Raw genomic sequence first — 18074 nt, 5'->3', positions numbered from 1 at the left:
CTTTTACCCTCTGGAATATCCTTGAGCCCATTTATCTGTTAGAGATGAGCGTACACACACGCACGCAAACACGGGCACGATTCCTCACATTCTTAATTGATGATGCTCATGGTGGCGGTATGAAACACGTGTAACTGCGTCTTTATTACCTTGGTAAAAAAAAATTAAAAAGAAAAATAAACACACGCAGTGTGTTTGTGGTTGCTAAACACACTCCGACGTGCTGCCAATCCCTCCCTTTCCGACAGCTGAACAAAAGCTGCTCTGTTTGAAACAAAACATCAGAATGTGCAAGAGGGCCCCAGACTTCGCCTGGCTTCCTGCCAAGCTCTCCAATGGCTCATCAAAGTGAGAATAAGGAAGGAACTCCGCTGTGGTTTCATAGCAAGCTCGAGCTTGGACTGAGCTTTTAAGAATATGTTTGAAAAATTGCCATCTTTTTTCTCTCTCTCTTCTTTTTTTTTTACACTCGGGCTTTGTAGTGTGAAGAGCAGAAAAAGAGGCATATCCACCATGGTACTGAAAGTGTTTGAAAGTCATATCTTTTGAGCACATAAGACAAGGAAGATGTAACAGGAACGGGCATCTTATGAAATTGCTCAGGAAACATCTTTTACTTACACTCAGTCTATCTGCTGTATATCTAAAATGTGAACATCTAAACCACTTGGCAATAGAGTGGCTCTTACAACAAGTAAGGGTGGGGCTGATGGATCAAGACAAGTTTTTTTGTTTTTTTTTAATGAATGAGTCCCTGGGTGGGTAGGATGCAGGCATCCAGTCAAGCATGAAGCCATACAGGCCAAGGTCCCTGGGTGGCACTGTGACAGACAGAAGGAGGGAATGGCTGGACGAGGTGCCTGGGAACCTTGCTCTAAGAGGATGACAGCTCTATAAGTCAGGCCTTGATAAAGCAGTCAGAAGTGACAATCTCTGGGTCACAGCCAACGCAGCGTCCGTCCTGCTCAGATAAAGTCAGACAGGCCATCCATCAGTCCGGAGACGCACAGCTCTCCCATGCTCTCCAGCCACAATGGAAACGACTCAGTGACCAACGGCTGCAGGAATGCACAGAGCCTCTCGAGAGCGAGAGGCAGCGCTAAGGACACAAAGATAGTTGTCAACCCTCTCCAGAGAAATCATGCATGGCGATTATTAGGAGTTTGTGACGTTTCGCATGTTGAGAGGCAGAGGTGACGTGTCTCTGAGTGAAAGGGTGGAGACGGTAGTTCACAATGACGTGGGACATGACACGTCTTTCGCTGAGAAGACCACCGTAGCTGCAGAAAACAGGCCAGCTCCAGAGAACCTTTATAGCTTAATGAGAATGCAATAAGCCAGAGAAAGCTACACATGCATTCCACACGCCAGGCCTGTAAACAAGGCACACAATGCAAGTGTCACAGGAAAATGAAAGCCCTCCTTTTTTACAACTATAGGCCACATTTCAGACATAAAAATAGGATATGCTTGGAGACTGAAAAAAAAATCCACAAAAACATTTCTTTTAAAGTGAGAAATAGCCAAGACTGTAAACTATTCAGTGCAAACATATAAACTGGAAAACCTGTTCTGCAGCTTGTCAGTATGGACAACCTCTCTCTGTGTCCATATCCTCTCAGGCTCATACTGTGGGCTCAAGCCAGGAACTTGTCTGTGTGGCTCCAAAGAAAATATAACCAATTTCACAAGAACAAATAATAATTTCCCTCTCATGTTTACTCAGAATTAGCCTCTTGCAGGTGCACATGATGGGAGGAGAACAGGAAGTCTGCAAACATGATTTAATTCTCTTTTCTATTGACATAAAAAGATAGTGCTTTTAATTGTTTCCAAGCATTAGATTTGTTTGCATGCTTAAAATAAGTTACCTCAGCATGTGTAGTGTCTGGACAATGTTAATGCTAAGTTGATGGAAGCTGGAAATGACCCGACTTAGGGCTGCTGGTGAAAAAAAATCTCATCACTCCATTTTTTCTTTTGTTTTTTTGTTTATTGTTTTATTTGTATTCTGTGCAACAGTTAGAATAGAAGATTTGTGCCGCTCGCTTATTAGCTAGCAAGCCAAGTGCAAAGCTACAGCTAGTGCCTGAAAGAGTGGAAACTGAAAGAGACAGCTAGCCTGCTGTCGACATGGCAACCTGAAATTTTACTGTATGTTCTCTAAGTGAAGGAAAAAAGTGTTTTATGACAAATAATAACGCATCAATTTCTGTTTATAACAGAGTTCATTATTATGTTTAAGTCAGAATTCATTGCACTCATTTTCTTAACAGCCTAAAATATGATGCATGCGAGAGACTAGACTACCATGTTAAATGTCAGTTTTTTACTTTTATATGATACCTAAAATTTCAAAACTTCTAGATTAACATGCAGAAAACAGATTTTACTTACTTGTTAAATTTCTCTGCTTTTGGGGTGGCTGCAGCTCAGGAAATAGAGCAGGTCATCTACTATCTGGAAGGTTAGTGGTTCGATTCCGGCTGCTCCAGTTTGTGTGGAATGTGTCCTCGGGCAAGATACTAACTGCACTTTGCTCTGTGTGTGTGTGTATGTTAGACAGAAAGCATTTATATAGGGAAAAAAGTGCTTTGTGTTCTCAGACAGACTATGTAAGAACCAGTCAGTTTAACTTGAAGGTGTCAAACGGTGTCTGATCTTTAAATTTTTGTAGTTTAGTAACCAAGCAAATACCTAAATACCACATACTTTAAAGTAGCTCATTTACAAATAATTAAACGTCTGATTTTAAAAAATAAATTTTTCCAACAGTTCAAACTCCTTTAAGAATAATATGAGGAGGTATAAATGGAGTGTAAGGTACAGGGCTTTTTTATTGCCTCTGAGTTCTCATCTGAACTGGCATTTAGTTTTGAGCTCCCAGGCATTGGATCCCTGGCCCGGGTTATTGTTTACCACCAACCAACCTTTATGAAGTGTCACCTTCAGAGGGCATTGTCCTCATTGTGGTCTGACACAATGAGACATTCTGCACCAGAAATAGTAACATGTTCTCATTTCGGAGGCGAATGCCAGCAGCAAGGAAACAACATTCCTGAAAAAACAATAGCGTTCCAGTCCTGCTTCATCATGCTTTTTTATTGAAGGACTCTGCTCTCAAAGACCTGCATATGCTGTGCTCCAGTGCTGTTCTGTATGCAACCTTTAATCAGGCTCCCAGAAATGCTTTTAACTTGGCAACGGAGTGAGTGTGAAGGACATGCTAACTATGTCAAAGAATGTAATTCTTTCTTCGGCTGTGATTGCCATGCCTCATCTCCTTTTCTGTGTAGCCAAACACTTTTCTTCATCAGATCATGTTCAAACACTTCTTTAATTACACCATAACACATAGAAGTGGTTGTATAGGCGAGCGAATTAATGACTGGAAAGTTTGCTTTGGAAAAATCTCAACAACAACACTGCTAAAGCAAAACTACCATTTGCAAACCAGTGCAAGCAAGTCAGCATAATTAAAACGGACAATCCATTAAAGTCACACACTTAGAATACAGTGTGGAAAACATGAACATGTTACAGGAAGGAAAAAAGGATGTCATAGCGAAACTCAGTATCTAGTATGCATTTGAGAGACGTTGCTGTCCCATAGCACGCTTTTCTCTGTTTCCCTCTGCAGGCTGCTTGTAGCTGAAAAGTGTGCATGTCCAGGTAGCTGGCTAAAAGTTGCCAAGTTGCTATTTTTTCCTATGTCTTCATGCGACTGAGGTAACTTGTGCTGCAGCTGTTTCTCATCAGCAAAACTTCAGCCTCTTCATAGTTTATAATGGAGCCCAAACCCAGGGGGACAAATGTTACTTGTACTGTATGAGCAAGAATAAATCATGGTGCTCGAGAGACAGTGCTGTAGATATTTCCCTAAGGTAATCTGAAAAAAATAGAATTCAAACAAATGTAGCCAAGAAGACTGAGTCAGAAGAAGAGCAACAGATCGCCATCTCACAAAACACTGGAGGCTTCTTCATAAATCACTTTTTATCTGGAGCTATGCTAACTCCATCATTGCTGCCGATGCAACTTGACACGCAGTAAGGATGAATATGCACACCGTGTCAGCTTGGAGGTGTAGGGTGTGCCCTGGCAGGGGATCAAACCAAGGTAAGGCTGTACTTACATCTGATTGGCCTCATGTTCTCTGCCAAGGCTACCTGCAGTGCTGATATCAAAGGCAGGCTACCTGGTCTAAATCCAGCTGTCGCTTGGTTTCCAATTCGTTTGAGAACATCTGTCCCTCTCACTGAACTGAGTCCAAAGTCTCATCAAGGCCTTATTTAGAGGAATAAAGGTGGCCTATGATATTTAACTCTTTCTGGCAGCCAGGCTTAGTGCTTGGAGCAATGGAAGTGAAACAACGCTCCATGTTTTTGAAAGGGGAAAAAAATCAGCACGGCTGACCCTTTGCTCATTTGCTACATTGTCTGCACCACATTATTTTGCCCCTATTGTTAATCTTTTTTTTCCCCCTCAACATTCCAGCCTACAGTGCACCATTTGTCCTGTCAGTGCTATCTATTCATGATCCATGGGGGTTTACAGCCATTGTCAACCTGAAGTTACGGTGACTGGAGGATAAAGGAGTCACACGGCCCCTGCAAAGTCCTCTAACACACTCATACCTGGTGCTAAGGCAAACAAAGAGGAGCGGATTCTTCAAGCCTTCAGCTATGAACGCTGGAAGCGCACAGTGAAGACTTCCTTTGTAGGGATTTGGACAACATTTATCAGAAAAGACACATTTTATGGCGACATGCTCTTTTATTCCACTCTTCACAATTGTGTTTGTCATGGTTTAAAGACCTCCCAGGGCATGTTAATGAATAAACCCGCCTAATTACGGTGAGATAGAGAACAGTGTTGTGTTTGCACTACTGGAAACTAATTGTATGCATTGTGTGGGTAGCAATTACCCAATATCTACCCTTGGTTTTCAACTAAAAAAAAGCCTTTTTTTTTTTCACCTCTCCTGTGTGCTATGTAACAGTTAGCATATTACCTCTTGCTTTCTACTATTGCTGTGCTGCTAGCTACTTAATTTAGCTTAGCTACAGACCGGAAGGAGATGAAAGGAGCCAGATTGGCCCAAACACAGCAAAATTAGATGTCAGCACCTCAAATTATTAGATGTTATAAATCTATATATGTAACACATGCCTAAAAAAACAGTAGTGAATTATGTGTGGGACTATGTCTTAGCCAGGTGCAATGACTTCCTGGAGTCCAGACAACCAATAAAGATTTTTGCGCTCGGAGGAAGATTTTGATGTATTGTTTTGCATTATTAATCACATGTTGAAGGTTGCACATGTGTGGAGCTCCTGAGAGAAGAGGTTCAGGCTTGTGCTCAGTCCCTGCATTACTATTCACCCCACATAGCAAATACACTCCCTTGTTCAAAGAATTACACTCCCTACACCAACTTTTCATTAAATATACATAAATCCAACATGGTTTAATAAAGTGGACTACAGTGAATCTGCCTTAAAACGCAGACTGATAAATACTCAATCTATATGTAAATATGAGGTACACAGGAAAAAAAAAATCAAAACGCAGTAAAAATGCATTAGCCGCCCTGTTTGATCAGAGTCCCAGGAGCTGAAGTTATGATTTTTAATGGAATCAGAGGAGGGGAGAGTGTCAGAGCCGAGGCAGGGAGGTGAGAGTATGAAAGCATTTACAGGGGAGCTGGCTATCTGAGAGGACACCGGATAACAGAATGGACCTGAAAGATTACTCTCACTGAGTGGAAATGGAATTATTGCATTTGAAGGTCTCAGCAGCTTTTTCGGACTCCTACAATCACGCAAAAAAAAGGTTTATGTCAAATCAAAAACAAGTTTCTCACTTGCAGCTCGAGTACACTCTTAACTACGTGACTAATGAAAATCTCTGTTTCAAGTATAAAGCATGTGTGTTGGTTGAAGCAGTTTTTGTCATATATTTTTACGTTTTACCTGATTAATTGGTTGAAAAAATAGTAATGAAAGAAAACTTGGTTGTTTCACAAAAATTACAAAAAAAAAGAGCCTTGAACAGATAAGTATTAATATAAAATAATATGCCTATTATTAACAATGCCTGCGTACAACCATGCTTGCAGTACCTCGCCCGACGCTAGTAATAGCTTGCTAACATGGTTATGGTGTAAAAGATTGGCATAGCTTCCAGAGCTCAAAAGTCAAGCTATTCTAGTTAATGGCCACCAGTAGGCAATAAGTGGGGTTGCAAAAAGACTTTAGGTCCTATAGAAGTCTATAGGAAATTGCCAGGACCTCCATAAACACTTTGCAGCTCGGTTCGTGTTTTCAGTTGCTAATTTCGGTTTATATTATATATAACAATGAGCTATTTTTAAAATTTTAGTCAGTCTAAGTTTGAGAAAAGAGGATTATCCAAGATATACTCACTGAATGCCAACTTGTAACTGACAAGTTGGCAGCTAATGAGCATATAGCTTCAGTCAGACCCACCCTCATCACCACATTTGATTTAAAAAACACCAAGAGGACACACTCACTCGCTTAAACAAGGTTTTCTCCACAGACTTCTATACAACCAGAATTCTTTTGCAACCAGAGGGATCGCCCCCTGCTGGCCATGAAATAGAATGCAGGTCCACACAGGGAAATGAACTAATAAATGAATCATAGTAGCTACATCTATCATTTAGTGTCATCTATGGCGTAAACGAGAAACCAGGCATGATGAATGAGTGGTGGTTCTGACTGTGAAACGTTCACTGGTTATTACTGTAAAGTTATTATTTATTGAGCACACACTGGGAAATCTCCCTTCTGATTCTAATAATAACCATAATTTCCTAAATGAATTTCATATTTCATAGTCAATATAACAAATTCAGTCAACAATATAAAATAGAGAATAAAGACAATAAATAAAAACAGGAAACATTAACTTAGCTTACAGAATGAGGGAGCGCAATGCCTTTTTTTCACAGACAATACGACCAAATTCTTTTGCATCCCAGGAGTCGCCCCCTTCTGGATATTAAAAAGAAAGCAAGGTGGGTCACTTCTACATACAATAAATTCTTTTGGTGTGAAAATTTAATTTTGTATTTAATTTAACCAAGTAATCAGTGGCTTCATAGTGTAGTACTTTACATATTTAACAAACAAGTGAGGGATCCCATACTCAGTCCCTGGAGGAGACTCAAATCCCCTGGAGGTTATATCAGGATGTAAAGATCTGCCAAATCAAATATATGGCTCTACCTGCTGTGGTGCCTGCTTGTGAATAAGTATCTCCTGAGAGGAGCTTTCATTTATCTAACAAAGTTTCATTAAAGAGAAAAAAAGTCTAATGAGATTGCTTAACCACAGCTAATTTGACTCAAACACTCACTCATGTATCCACACTAATAAACATTCATAAAAGGCTGGGGTAAAACAGCTAAGTGCAGGAATGCCGTTGTCTATGGAGCCCCATTAAGCTGGGTTACTACAGGGTGTGTGTGTGCACGTCACCATCTGTCTTTTACAGGGTGCCGAGCACTAAGGATGGTGATATGTACCATGCAGCTCTGTATGAATCATGTGACATTCCACACATAGTGATTAGTGCCAAATTACGGTCCGCACAGGGAACTGAATGAAGTGCTTGCAGATGCCTGTCAATGCTGAGCTCCAAACCTCTAATCCCAACACTATAGTTTTAACAACTTTGGAACACATTATTTATGTATCATAAAACAAGCTTTTCAGATCCCTGGACAAATTGCCCCACACTTAGCTCAGCTAAACACAGTGATACTCTGCCCTCGCTGCTGTCACATGAACAAAGCAGTCTGACAAAGACCTGGAAAAAAAATCTGAAATATGAAAGTCAGGAGTCCAGGAGTTGGTTGACTTACATACGTACTCAGCGTGTGGTGGTTTGAATTTGAGTTTTCTATCATTTTCATGCCATACATCTTTGTAACTGAGCTGAAGTTTAGATTTAATAGCTTGTTGTTTAAAACTCATATCAACACAGATGCTGTAAATCAGACACGAAACAACCGTGACCTCCTTGAACTACATGTTCTCAGCTCCAGGATTTAGTGAGATGCTCCATGGGTGCGCTGCAAATGCTGTATATTATAAACAGCATGACCTAAAAGTCTAAATGCTGGAAGTGAACTAAATATTATTACAGCCCTGTCTGGAAGACATAAAAACAGTTTATAATGACACCAAGGTAGAGGAAGAAGGAAGGAAGGAAGGAAGGAAATGGGAACGCTCTTGCTTTTATAGGGATAGTTCAGTCGTCACTAATGCTTCAGTGGAACCAGCTAAATAAACTCAGCGTGCTTATGACTGTACGTCAGGAGGAAGTTATCCTGTAACTGGGCAGATATTTAATATTTCCCCTTTTTAAAACGGATAAAAGTGCAACACTGTCTCCATGTTTGGAAAGGAAAGCGCAGGATTCCATACACATGCAGTGCTGAGCAGAGGTTTACTTGGCATCATATCAAAAACAAAAATTGAAGTATTATACAGCACCAGCGCTGAGTGAGAATGTCCAACGTATGAGTGACAGCAGCTTCAAAGTGAACCTGTTATTCACATTTATACATGGAGTATTTTATAGACAAGACGCTGAATGGATGTCAGATAGCTGTAGAGCAGCCCAGTTGCATTGTCATTAATTAGGAAAGTTTAAGCTCATTAAGCTCAGAGTTGTAGCTGTGAAGTAGAGAGAAAGCAAATCATATTTGCAGGAACACTGAGGAATTCTTCTCATTAGAGCTCCTGTAATTTGGCTGACGATCATTCACAGGGCAAGCTCACAAGTTTGTACACACAAGAAATGCCAACAATGCTGCAGTGGCGGGTGGTGTATTACAGCATGGGTGAACTAGTAACAGGATGCAGCTACGCTAAGAGTTTGCCACGCCTTTAGGTCGTCTGTGTGACCTTCCCTCTGTGGTTTGTAAGCACTGCACAATCCCAACAGCAACTGTAAACCGCAGACGCACATACCTAAAGACCCCATGTGGACACGCACACCCTGCGTTTCTCCGCCGGAAAACACCTGGATCTCTCCGCACCTTCTGACTGCAGTAAATGCCAGATGGTGTTCATTAAACGCTGCATTTAAGAAATGAGATTAATTAAGGTGTTCCAGCTTGAACGGCACAGGCCCGCGATCACCGTTCGCTTTATTGCCCCCTAGTTTGCAACGCCCTCCCGGCGTTTGCCTTAACGTTATGGGTGTTACATTTCTTTGCATAATAGTTAATTTGCTGCCAAGAAATACAGAGGTGCTAATCTTCTATTACACAATAGCGGTAAAACAATATATCCACAAACGTAGCACCAAGTTTTTCTTTTGTACATTAGGGGGATCGAGTTTTATTTTGTTTTTATATAGGAGCCTCTCTTCTGTGAAACCAGTTCCCAAATCTTCTCTACTTTTAAGATTACGCTTAAAACTTTGTTTTGATAAAACTTATATTTAGTGCATCATGGGAAGCCACCAGCCCAGAGTGTTTCTTCTAAACTCACTGTATGTTTATACACCACTCTAGATTTAATCATTAGTCATTATTAATGTCTTGCTCTCTTCCACAGGGTCTCCTCTCCTTCAGCCAGATGGCAGATGGTCACTCCTCCCTGAGCCTGGTTCTGCTGGAGGTTTCTTCCTATTAAAAGGGAGTTTTTCCTTCTCACCATCACCAAGTGCTTGCTCATTGGGGACAGCTGATTGTTGGGGTTTCCTCTCTATTACTGTAGGGTCTCTACCTTAATATATAAAGATCTTTGAGGTGACTGTTGTTGTGATTTAGTGCTATGTAAATAAAATCAAATTTAACTGAATGAAAGATGAAAAATATGGCATGATTATTGTGATCACATACACTTTGTCTCATTCTAAATGTCTGCCAATAATAAATATATATTTCCAGTGCTATGGACGACTCAAAGAAATAACCTTTGAGTTAAGAGTTTACTCCAGAGTCCCAGGGCAGAGGAAAGCCGCAGCACAATGCAGCAGAACAAACCCTCTGACAAACCTAGGAGTGTTTAAGAAACACTAAACCTCCAGCTTTGCAAAGTCCTCTGCTTCCATCTAGTGGCAAAACATTTATAGACAATCCACACACACGCACAAAATAAGTGATGCCACACTTGAAATCCTTAAAAATAAAAACAAATTTATTAGCAATCACAGGGAAAGAATGCATGACATCTACAGAGCATTTGTTGGAATAAAAACGCCAACTTCTTATTTACAAAGTCTGCAGTTGAATGTGAATAAGTTGAGCACATGCACATACAAATTGCAAATAGGCTAGATTATTACACAGTTAACAAAAGCTTTCCCCAAATTTCCCATACAGTCACCAGATTATACAGCCCCTCACCGCTGCTGTGGTCCCAACAATCGACATCTATGATTACGACGATTTCCAACAGACGCTGAAAAACAATGTGAGACGACGGAGCGTGATGGACTTGTCGACGGTATTGCAGTGAAATACACGAGCCGAGCAGGCCTACATACAAATATGGGAGCAGAAGGAATAGGTCACTTTAAACTGGGGGGAGGGGGGCATAGAAAACCAGAAGAAAAAGACATTTCATAGTGATGTACTGGCCAAGCAGGGGGTGGATTAATAGTATACAGTGCTCATACTTTTTGTTTTCTTTAACCGGGGGGTGGGGGGTCATTGTCTTTTCGCTGCAAGGACACTGCTCGTCAATCAATATGTTGTTTTCTGAGGACACAGTACTGTCCTTGGACTGCTAAGGCTTTCACAAGAGCAAGAAAAAAGAAAATCAGACATCAGGACTCGGATAAGAGTATCGCAAAGAATGGACGACATCAAGCATTCAACACTCTGAACTCATAGACTGCCCTCTGTTCTCAGTGTGCTCCATCATCACAGCTAACACTGCCTTCCACTTATCCAACTCAAACAAGAAGATTATGGACACACAGACTCGGGCACGCCCACGCTGCGCTCAGACTGAGAACGACCTGAGAACTGCAAGCAAAAGTTACGCTTCAAAAAGCTACATAAGAATTCACAGCCTGCAGGCTTCAAAGTACCCAGCAACCAAACATGTAACATTGTCTCACTCGCTCGTCACTCATTCATTACTTCATCCTCAGCGTTAGCCCGCCACTGCCTATTTCTCAGACGTCGTAATGCGTTTGTGTGATTACAAAACAGAATGAGATTGTCGAGAGGCGGCGTTAAGTGTAATCAAGGGATTTCTGCTGTGTCTGTACTGAGTGTTTGTTTATAATAGAGGCTTCAAAAAGTGCGTTGGGCAATAACTGTCTGATCGGGAACGCTCTCAGCTGAAGGCACTTAAAACTTTGCTCAGGATTGTTGCCCCAGACGCAGCCGCCACTTAAAGTCTTACCTTCTATTGATCGTTATGTTACGTGTAAACTTTGATTCAAGTCATTTATTAGAACAGTGCTTCCATACACCAGCAAATAAAAACGCAGGCTACATTGCTAAAGAGATTATCAGGAATTGAAGGCATTTAGCACAAGTGACCATCATCATCATCACCATTTGGCAAATAACTGTTTAAAAACTACAATCGCACAATGTCACGTAAACACCAAATGTTGACAGGCAACAGAGCACATGTTTGATTGTGGGATTAGAGGAGCTCCATCCTAATGTAGCTGGGGAACAGTATACTGCAACATTTAAAAGAAAAACTCCATGATGTACACAGACCCACATCATGTCTGTAATGATGAGCGATAAGGCATGATGGGTATGAACAATCCACCTGCTAGCACAGTAGTGAGACAACTTTTCAAGACTCCAGGTGGTTTTGGGGTGGTGGTAGTGCTGTACAGGGGGAGGCTACACATCTATGGTAGTGTAGTGGATGGTGCGCGTGGCGACAGTAGTGAGCGGAGAGAGCTGGAATACGTCACAGAGGCAGTGGAAGGGGTTGACTGTCAAGGACCCATGACCGTAAAGTGGGGCTGAGGCCAGAGCTGCGACCGGGAGGGAGAGGAGGGCGGGGCTTTACTTTCAGCTTCTCCGTGACTTTGAATGCTGGATGAGCCACTGCAGTGTGATATCTGCAGGTGGAGGAGGAACAGTCAACAGATCTTTAACACCCAAGCAAACACTATCTGTGAAGGATTAGGCAGTACACTTAAACTGATGAGGGCCACAATGGATTTCTTGGTCTGCTCACTTTATTAATTTCTTTGTATCATAAATGCTATTCCTTTATGCATGTGTTCATCCCTTCTACATCAGATTGTTTTGCTGTTTAAGCTGTCTTCTGCACAGCACTTTAATCAGCATGACAGACAAAAGGAAACCACAAGATATCAACCAAATCCACCCTGAAGGCTGAAAGAGGACCTAACTGACAACTATAAAGAGTAGTTCTGCATGCTATGCCTCTCTATCATCTAGAATAATACCTGGTTAGAATATGAGAACAAATCATAATCCATATCAACAGACTAAATACTTTATGTAACTGCCTACATCCCGTGTATACCGAGCTTCATTTCAGTTATGCTGCATTAAAGATAATGCCAAGATAACGTCATTTTCAACAGAATAGTCACAGCACTGCCAACAATGCCTGACATTAACCTGAGACTGAAAATGAAGGTTAAGTTGATTCAAGTTCTTTTAAACCCCTGAATGATCATTTCATGACTTCCACAAATCCTCAGATACTTACCTATGTTGTCTTTCTCTTTGCAGGACACAGAGTAGCAGCAGATCTCTCGGTCCTGAATGGCAGATAGATTCCTGTAATGAGGAAAGTGAGAAATGTGAAATTCAAATGGTAGTAGTCCATGGACACGTGACCACCGCATCAGTCACTAGCTTATCTTACAGATTGACATTCGCAAAAAATCCCATAGACTGTATAAACTGCAATGTTACCCATCAACTTCTCAAGTCCAGTTTTCAAGAATTGACCTGGTTTGGTTTCTTGAACCATGATGAGCAAGAGGTAGATCTGACTGAGAAACCAAGCACACTGTACGCATGTACAGTGTGAAGCCCCGCCCTAAAGCACACCCTACTTTATCATACAAATTAATAATTGTGACCGTAAATTACAAATTTTACATGAAAGTGGATTGAATTATTTTAATGAAACTAGTGAGGGGATCATAAACTCATAAGAAAATTGTTTACTCAGGTCACAGCAATTGAGGAGTATGGAAATGTTCTCATGGACCTCTGTACATGATATATTTTTGCAAACAAGGACCCCTGCTGGCTATCAGAAAGAATGCAGTGGCCTCAATTTTCAAACTTGTACTTCATGTTCATCTTAGAAAAAGTCTATGGGGTTATTAGGAATCATCAAACACTGGTCAAGTAGACACTTATTATGTAACAACACCACTAACAGAACATTTGGCAGGAGTTCATTTCTTACATTTTTTCAATAAGCTGCTTCTCATCAAGTGCATTGGGTAGGTCTCGTTTGTTACCAAGGACTAGCACCTGGAAAAGAAAGACAGGGCTGATCAATACCTAATGCAGCAATGTATCAGCATCTCTCTCTTCAGATGCCTCAACCATCACACAATCTTTACTGTTAAGGCAAAATAAACTGCCTGCGTGAAGTGCTGAGTCGAGGAAGCAGGAAATCTTATGGATTCATCAAATCGCACTCCGTCAACTCAATGAAAAAAAAATAAAAAATACATCCATAATTCAAGCTCTGTTTCATATTACCAACAAGTGTAACATCATCAAGCCTGAGTCACTACATCTAATGGCTTTCTGCAATTGCTAACTATGACTTTAATGACTGCTTGTGACTGTCACTGGATCCTGATCATCGAGTGCTTGCTGTAACACCACAAGCTTCTGGTGTTTTTAAAAAAAAAAAAAAAATTAACAAGAGGTCTCTTACTGGAATTCCTTGTAGCTGTGGTTTGTCTAAAAGGTTGTGCAGTTCATTTCTGGAAGCTTCTATCTTCTCTCGGTCTGCTGCGTCCACCATGTAACTAAGGATGGGGAGAGATAATCAAATTAGAGCTCACTGAAACAAGGCATTTCTGAATATTAATGTGCAATTTGCTACATTTTTCATGCAGCCACAAAGGGAACATGTTGTACCTTTTTGGCAACACACTTACACAATAGCATTGACTCCTCTACAGTAGCGCTCCCACATGCTTCTGAAGCGGGGCTGTCCACCTATGTCCCATATCTGACGCAAGAAAGCACAAAATTGAGTCAGAAACGACACACACACCATTTTATCTGTAAACATTGTAAATAGTCCCATTTACATTTTTACTTAGCAACCAGCTGCATACCCATTTTTGCTAGCTTACCTTTATTGTCACGTTGCCTTTAGTAACCTTCCGCATGTTGAAACCAACTGTGGGGATCATGTCTTCACTGAACTGTCCTGACTGCACGAGACAAATAGCAGACAAAGGACAATCTCATATTAGTCAAGACTGCATGCTTCCTTTTTGAAGTCAGCATGCTTTAATCTGATCTAAAAGCCACATGAAAAACACTGTGCACACTAGTCACTTCTGTGCACGATTAAATTAGGAAATAATTGAATTACAAGGGTTATTTTCTTCTAGCTGAATTTGAGCATTTGCCATTTTAACTACATGAATCATAAGATGGTGCCATCTATGTGTCAGCACAAAGTTCACATCACAAGTAATCGGACTGCTTCGTGTTTTGTTTCAGCTCAATCAATATGAAATACAATAATGGCGAAAGAATAAAGTCATGAGGTTTCAGCTGTAATTGGAGTGGGTTTGCATCACTGGAAAACGAAATTGGATGGAAATGGTCTAAAGGTTAAATAAAAAAAAAATAAAAAAATTGGACACATTTACATGAAGACAAACTTTACTGCAGCCAGTATCTGAACCCACAGACACAAGCACACTGCTTGCATCTTCCCTGGTGATTCTCCCAGGCCTTCACTGCAGCTAACAGCTTTGGGTTGCTACAAGGTCTTTCTCTCTTTACTCTGCTCTTTGGCCAGTCATCGAGATCAGGTGTGACTCAGCCAGGCATGGATATTGCACCTCTTTACATTTAATTATGAATAGAGGTCCAGTGAAACTGGTGGGATCTAAAAAACACAAAAATCCTCCTATAAGCTTCTACATTAACACTGCTGCTTCTGACAGCAGAGAAATCATCAATAAATGTCAGTGTGCCAGTTCCCCAGGCAACCATAACAGCACCATCAGGCTTTCCAAATGAGGGGTGGTATGCTTTGGCTCTCAAGGTCTCCCACTTTCTTCACACTTGCCTTTCAATGTACTTTGTTTCACAGCTTTACCCAATCTGTGTGTTTTTGAATGCTTAGCATGAGGTTGCATTCTGTACTGAGTCCCATGAGGTTCTGATCTCAAAGATTTGTTTCACCCACTGACAAAGAAAAAAAAACATTTATGTAGTCTACATCCTGAAGAGCATTCTTGTCCCGTGCAGCCACAAGATGTGATCACCTGACCTGGTGATTATGCCCAACAACCAACCTTTGACAGACTTTTGATTATCCTTTGTTTATGTATATTCACATCTTTAGCCTGGCCACTTTTAACTTAATATCCAAGAATCCAAATACTTTTGAAGACGTGGCACTTGGATGTACGTTATTATTTCAAACTAAACATGCAGGAACAGAGAACCAAAACAACAAAAATGTGTAAACTGCTCACATACCTCCTGTAATAACCACGCTTTCTGATACCAACCTTTGCACCGTGATCACACATTCCACAGGTTTAAAGCACCAAATACCTTAATTCTAAATGGGAAACTGTTTTGGTCAGTACAACACAGTCTTACATCGACTGAGGTCATGACTCAGCAGTGAGAACTTTGTACGTTTAGAAAGAAGCGAGGAAAATGTATAAGAGGTCAACAGATTTACATATGCAAAAAGGTCTAAACTGTCATGTATGCAATCAATGTGTGAGGGAAAATGGCTCGAGACCTTAAAATGACACAATCAAACGTGGAATCATCACTAACCTCACATCCGCCCACAGCTGTCACTGTGACTGTCAGACACAACAACAAAGTGAGGGGTTAACTTTTATAGCGTCCACGCTGCCTGCTGCATGACAACAAGCCATAAAAATACAACTCAAACAAAAGTGGGAGGACTGCTGTTGTTAGCTTAGAGGATGTCACTTTGAAAGATTAGGAAATATTTTGATGACAGACTATGCAAGTATTCGCAGCTGGCAGCCTGCAGCCATGATTACTCAAGTGTCGTCGTCCCCGGTACACCCTGCTAGCAACATGACGAGGCAGACTGTGTTCAAAACCAAATAACAGCCCGTGTTGTCGACATACCGCTTGTGTTGACACATTGGCAGCAACGAAAGCACTGACGGCTCCGTTCACATGACCGTTTCACACGTAAGCGCATATCATACCAACCAAGTTCGTCACCGCAGCTAGCAAAACAACGACAGGGAGTACCGCAGCTAATGCTGCAGCTACTGCGGTACACTTGTAGCTTTGCGACCCGGCTAAGCAGCCATGTCGCATTGTCTTTAGAAGTTACGGTGTAGAAATGCAGACAAGTTAAAGTTATACACAGCACGTACTGAAACCTCCTTCTGCGACCTATATAAGGTAACAGCCTGGGCCCGCACTGTGACTGTGCGACTTCGCAATCGTCAGCTGCTTACCGCTATCACATTGACGAATGTGGTTTTTCCGGAGTACTGAAGTCCCACTAAAGTAAGCTCCATCTCTTCTTTCCAAAAGAGGGACCTGAACCAGTCCAAGAGCCTGTTTATAAGGGCCAGCATCTCGTACGAAACTGTAGTCGCAAGTCTATGCGGCCGTCAGGATGGAAATTGGGAAGCGGCGTTCACAGGAAGCAGCTAGCTGCTTTGTCATATCATGTGATCCTGGCGACAGGAGAAGTGATTCTCTTCTTCTTCTGAGGGGTTTTAATGGCACCTTATGTGGTGCACTACTGCCATCTCCTGGAGAAACCCTGTCCAGGCTGTCAGGTCTGGTGCACAGTGATGCCCTTCCTGCTCCGGTATGATCTTTACTCCTGCTACTCTTTCCTTGTATCATGTCACAGTCAAAGTTCCTGTGACTAACATGCGCGTGCTCTGTTGTTTATGACACCTGACAGTAGTTACGAAAACATTACTTTCCCCAGTGTTCAGCCTTACTGATTATGACTGTATCATACAACAGAGGGCCCAGGGGGCAAAATCAGCCCAGCAAAGACTCAAATAACATCATCATGAAGGAGGACATAATTTTTTTTTAAATTTTAACTGTACTTTCACAGGGCTTACAGCTTTTCCTATCAATAAAGACCTCCCCGTGAGCATTCATACTAAACCAAAATAATTAATTTCTGTATTTTAAAATTTACTTCTTACATTTAAGCTCAAAGAACCACGCTGACAGATTTCTTTCATCTACTACAGAGGCACATCTTTATCGTGCAATAAAAAGTAAGACGTACTGCTGAAATTACACTTTTTATATTATAAAAAAAAAAGACGATATCCCATCAATTAAATGAGTAGTTAAACTTCTTTACACTGACAGAAAGGGGGGTTTCAAAGTGGGCTGTATGTGGCCGGTGACATAAAATGAGCTTGGCATCCCTCGTATCCTCTTTTCTCTCCTACCTCATCGTTGAATGCAGTTGTCTCACTATAATCTAGCAAGCCCAGTTCTGTTCCCAGCCTTTCCACAGTCTCCTCTCCGTCTGATTTTAATAAACAAATGTGTGTGCCTGTGATCGCACTCTTTCATCCTCCACTCATGCGTGTGTTTCCTCACACGTTTAAGCCTGCTGGGCTCACCTTTTTTAACTTAGAAATATGTGAATTTGCTTGTTGTGTGCCAGATGACTCACTATTGCGCTATTTGGAAATGCAGAAGTTATCATTTTTCGCGTGTCTTATCTCAGGATTTAGCAGATCTTGATCAACTCTCTGGAATAAAGGTTAGAGCATAGGCGTCTTTCCTCCAGCTGGCACCAGGGTTTTAGTATGTTTTGGGTCACCAAAACATGAAAGCTGACTCTGATTTTTCCACCCGCAAC

General features: G+C 41.3%; 1 protein-coding gene across 1 annotated transcript; it reads right to left on the bottom strand.

Annotated features, from left to right (window-relative positions):
• Positions 1-10163: 10163 nt before the first annotated feature.
• arl8bb (ADP-ribosylation factor-like 8Bb) lies at positions 10164-16929 on the bottom strand. Its single transcript, XM_085273119.1, has 7 exons — positions 16684-16929; positions 14335-14415; positions 14134-14207; positions 13908-14001; positions 13425-13492; positions 12711-12781; positions 10164-12087 (listed from the first exon to the last, which is right to left on the bottom strand). Exons 1-7 carry the CDS (start codon positions 16804-16806, stop codon positions 12038-12040), a joined length of 561 nt encoding a protein of 186 aa, XP_085129245.1. The 5' UTR covers positions 16807-16929; the 3' UTR covers positions 10164-12037.
• Positions 16930-18074: the final 1145 nt, after the last annotated feature.

Source organism: Mchenga conophoros, linkage group LG5 (assembly GCF_057382185.1).
Source record: "Mchenga conophoros isolate Kocher_MC1m ecotype Shallow Benthic linkage group LG5, M_conophoros_male_GT1.1, whole genome shotgun sequence".
Taxonomy (NCBI): Eukaryota; Metazoa; Chordata; class Actinopteri; order Cichliformes; family Cichlidae; genus Mchenga; species Mchenga conophoros.
The sequence above is the reverse complement of the archived record's forward strand: the minus strand, read 5'-3'. Positions and strand labels throughout refer to the sequence as shown.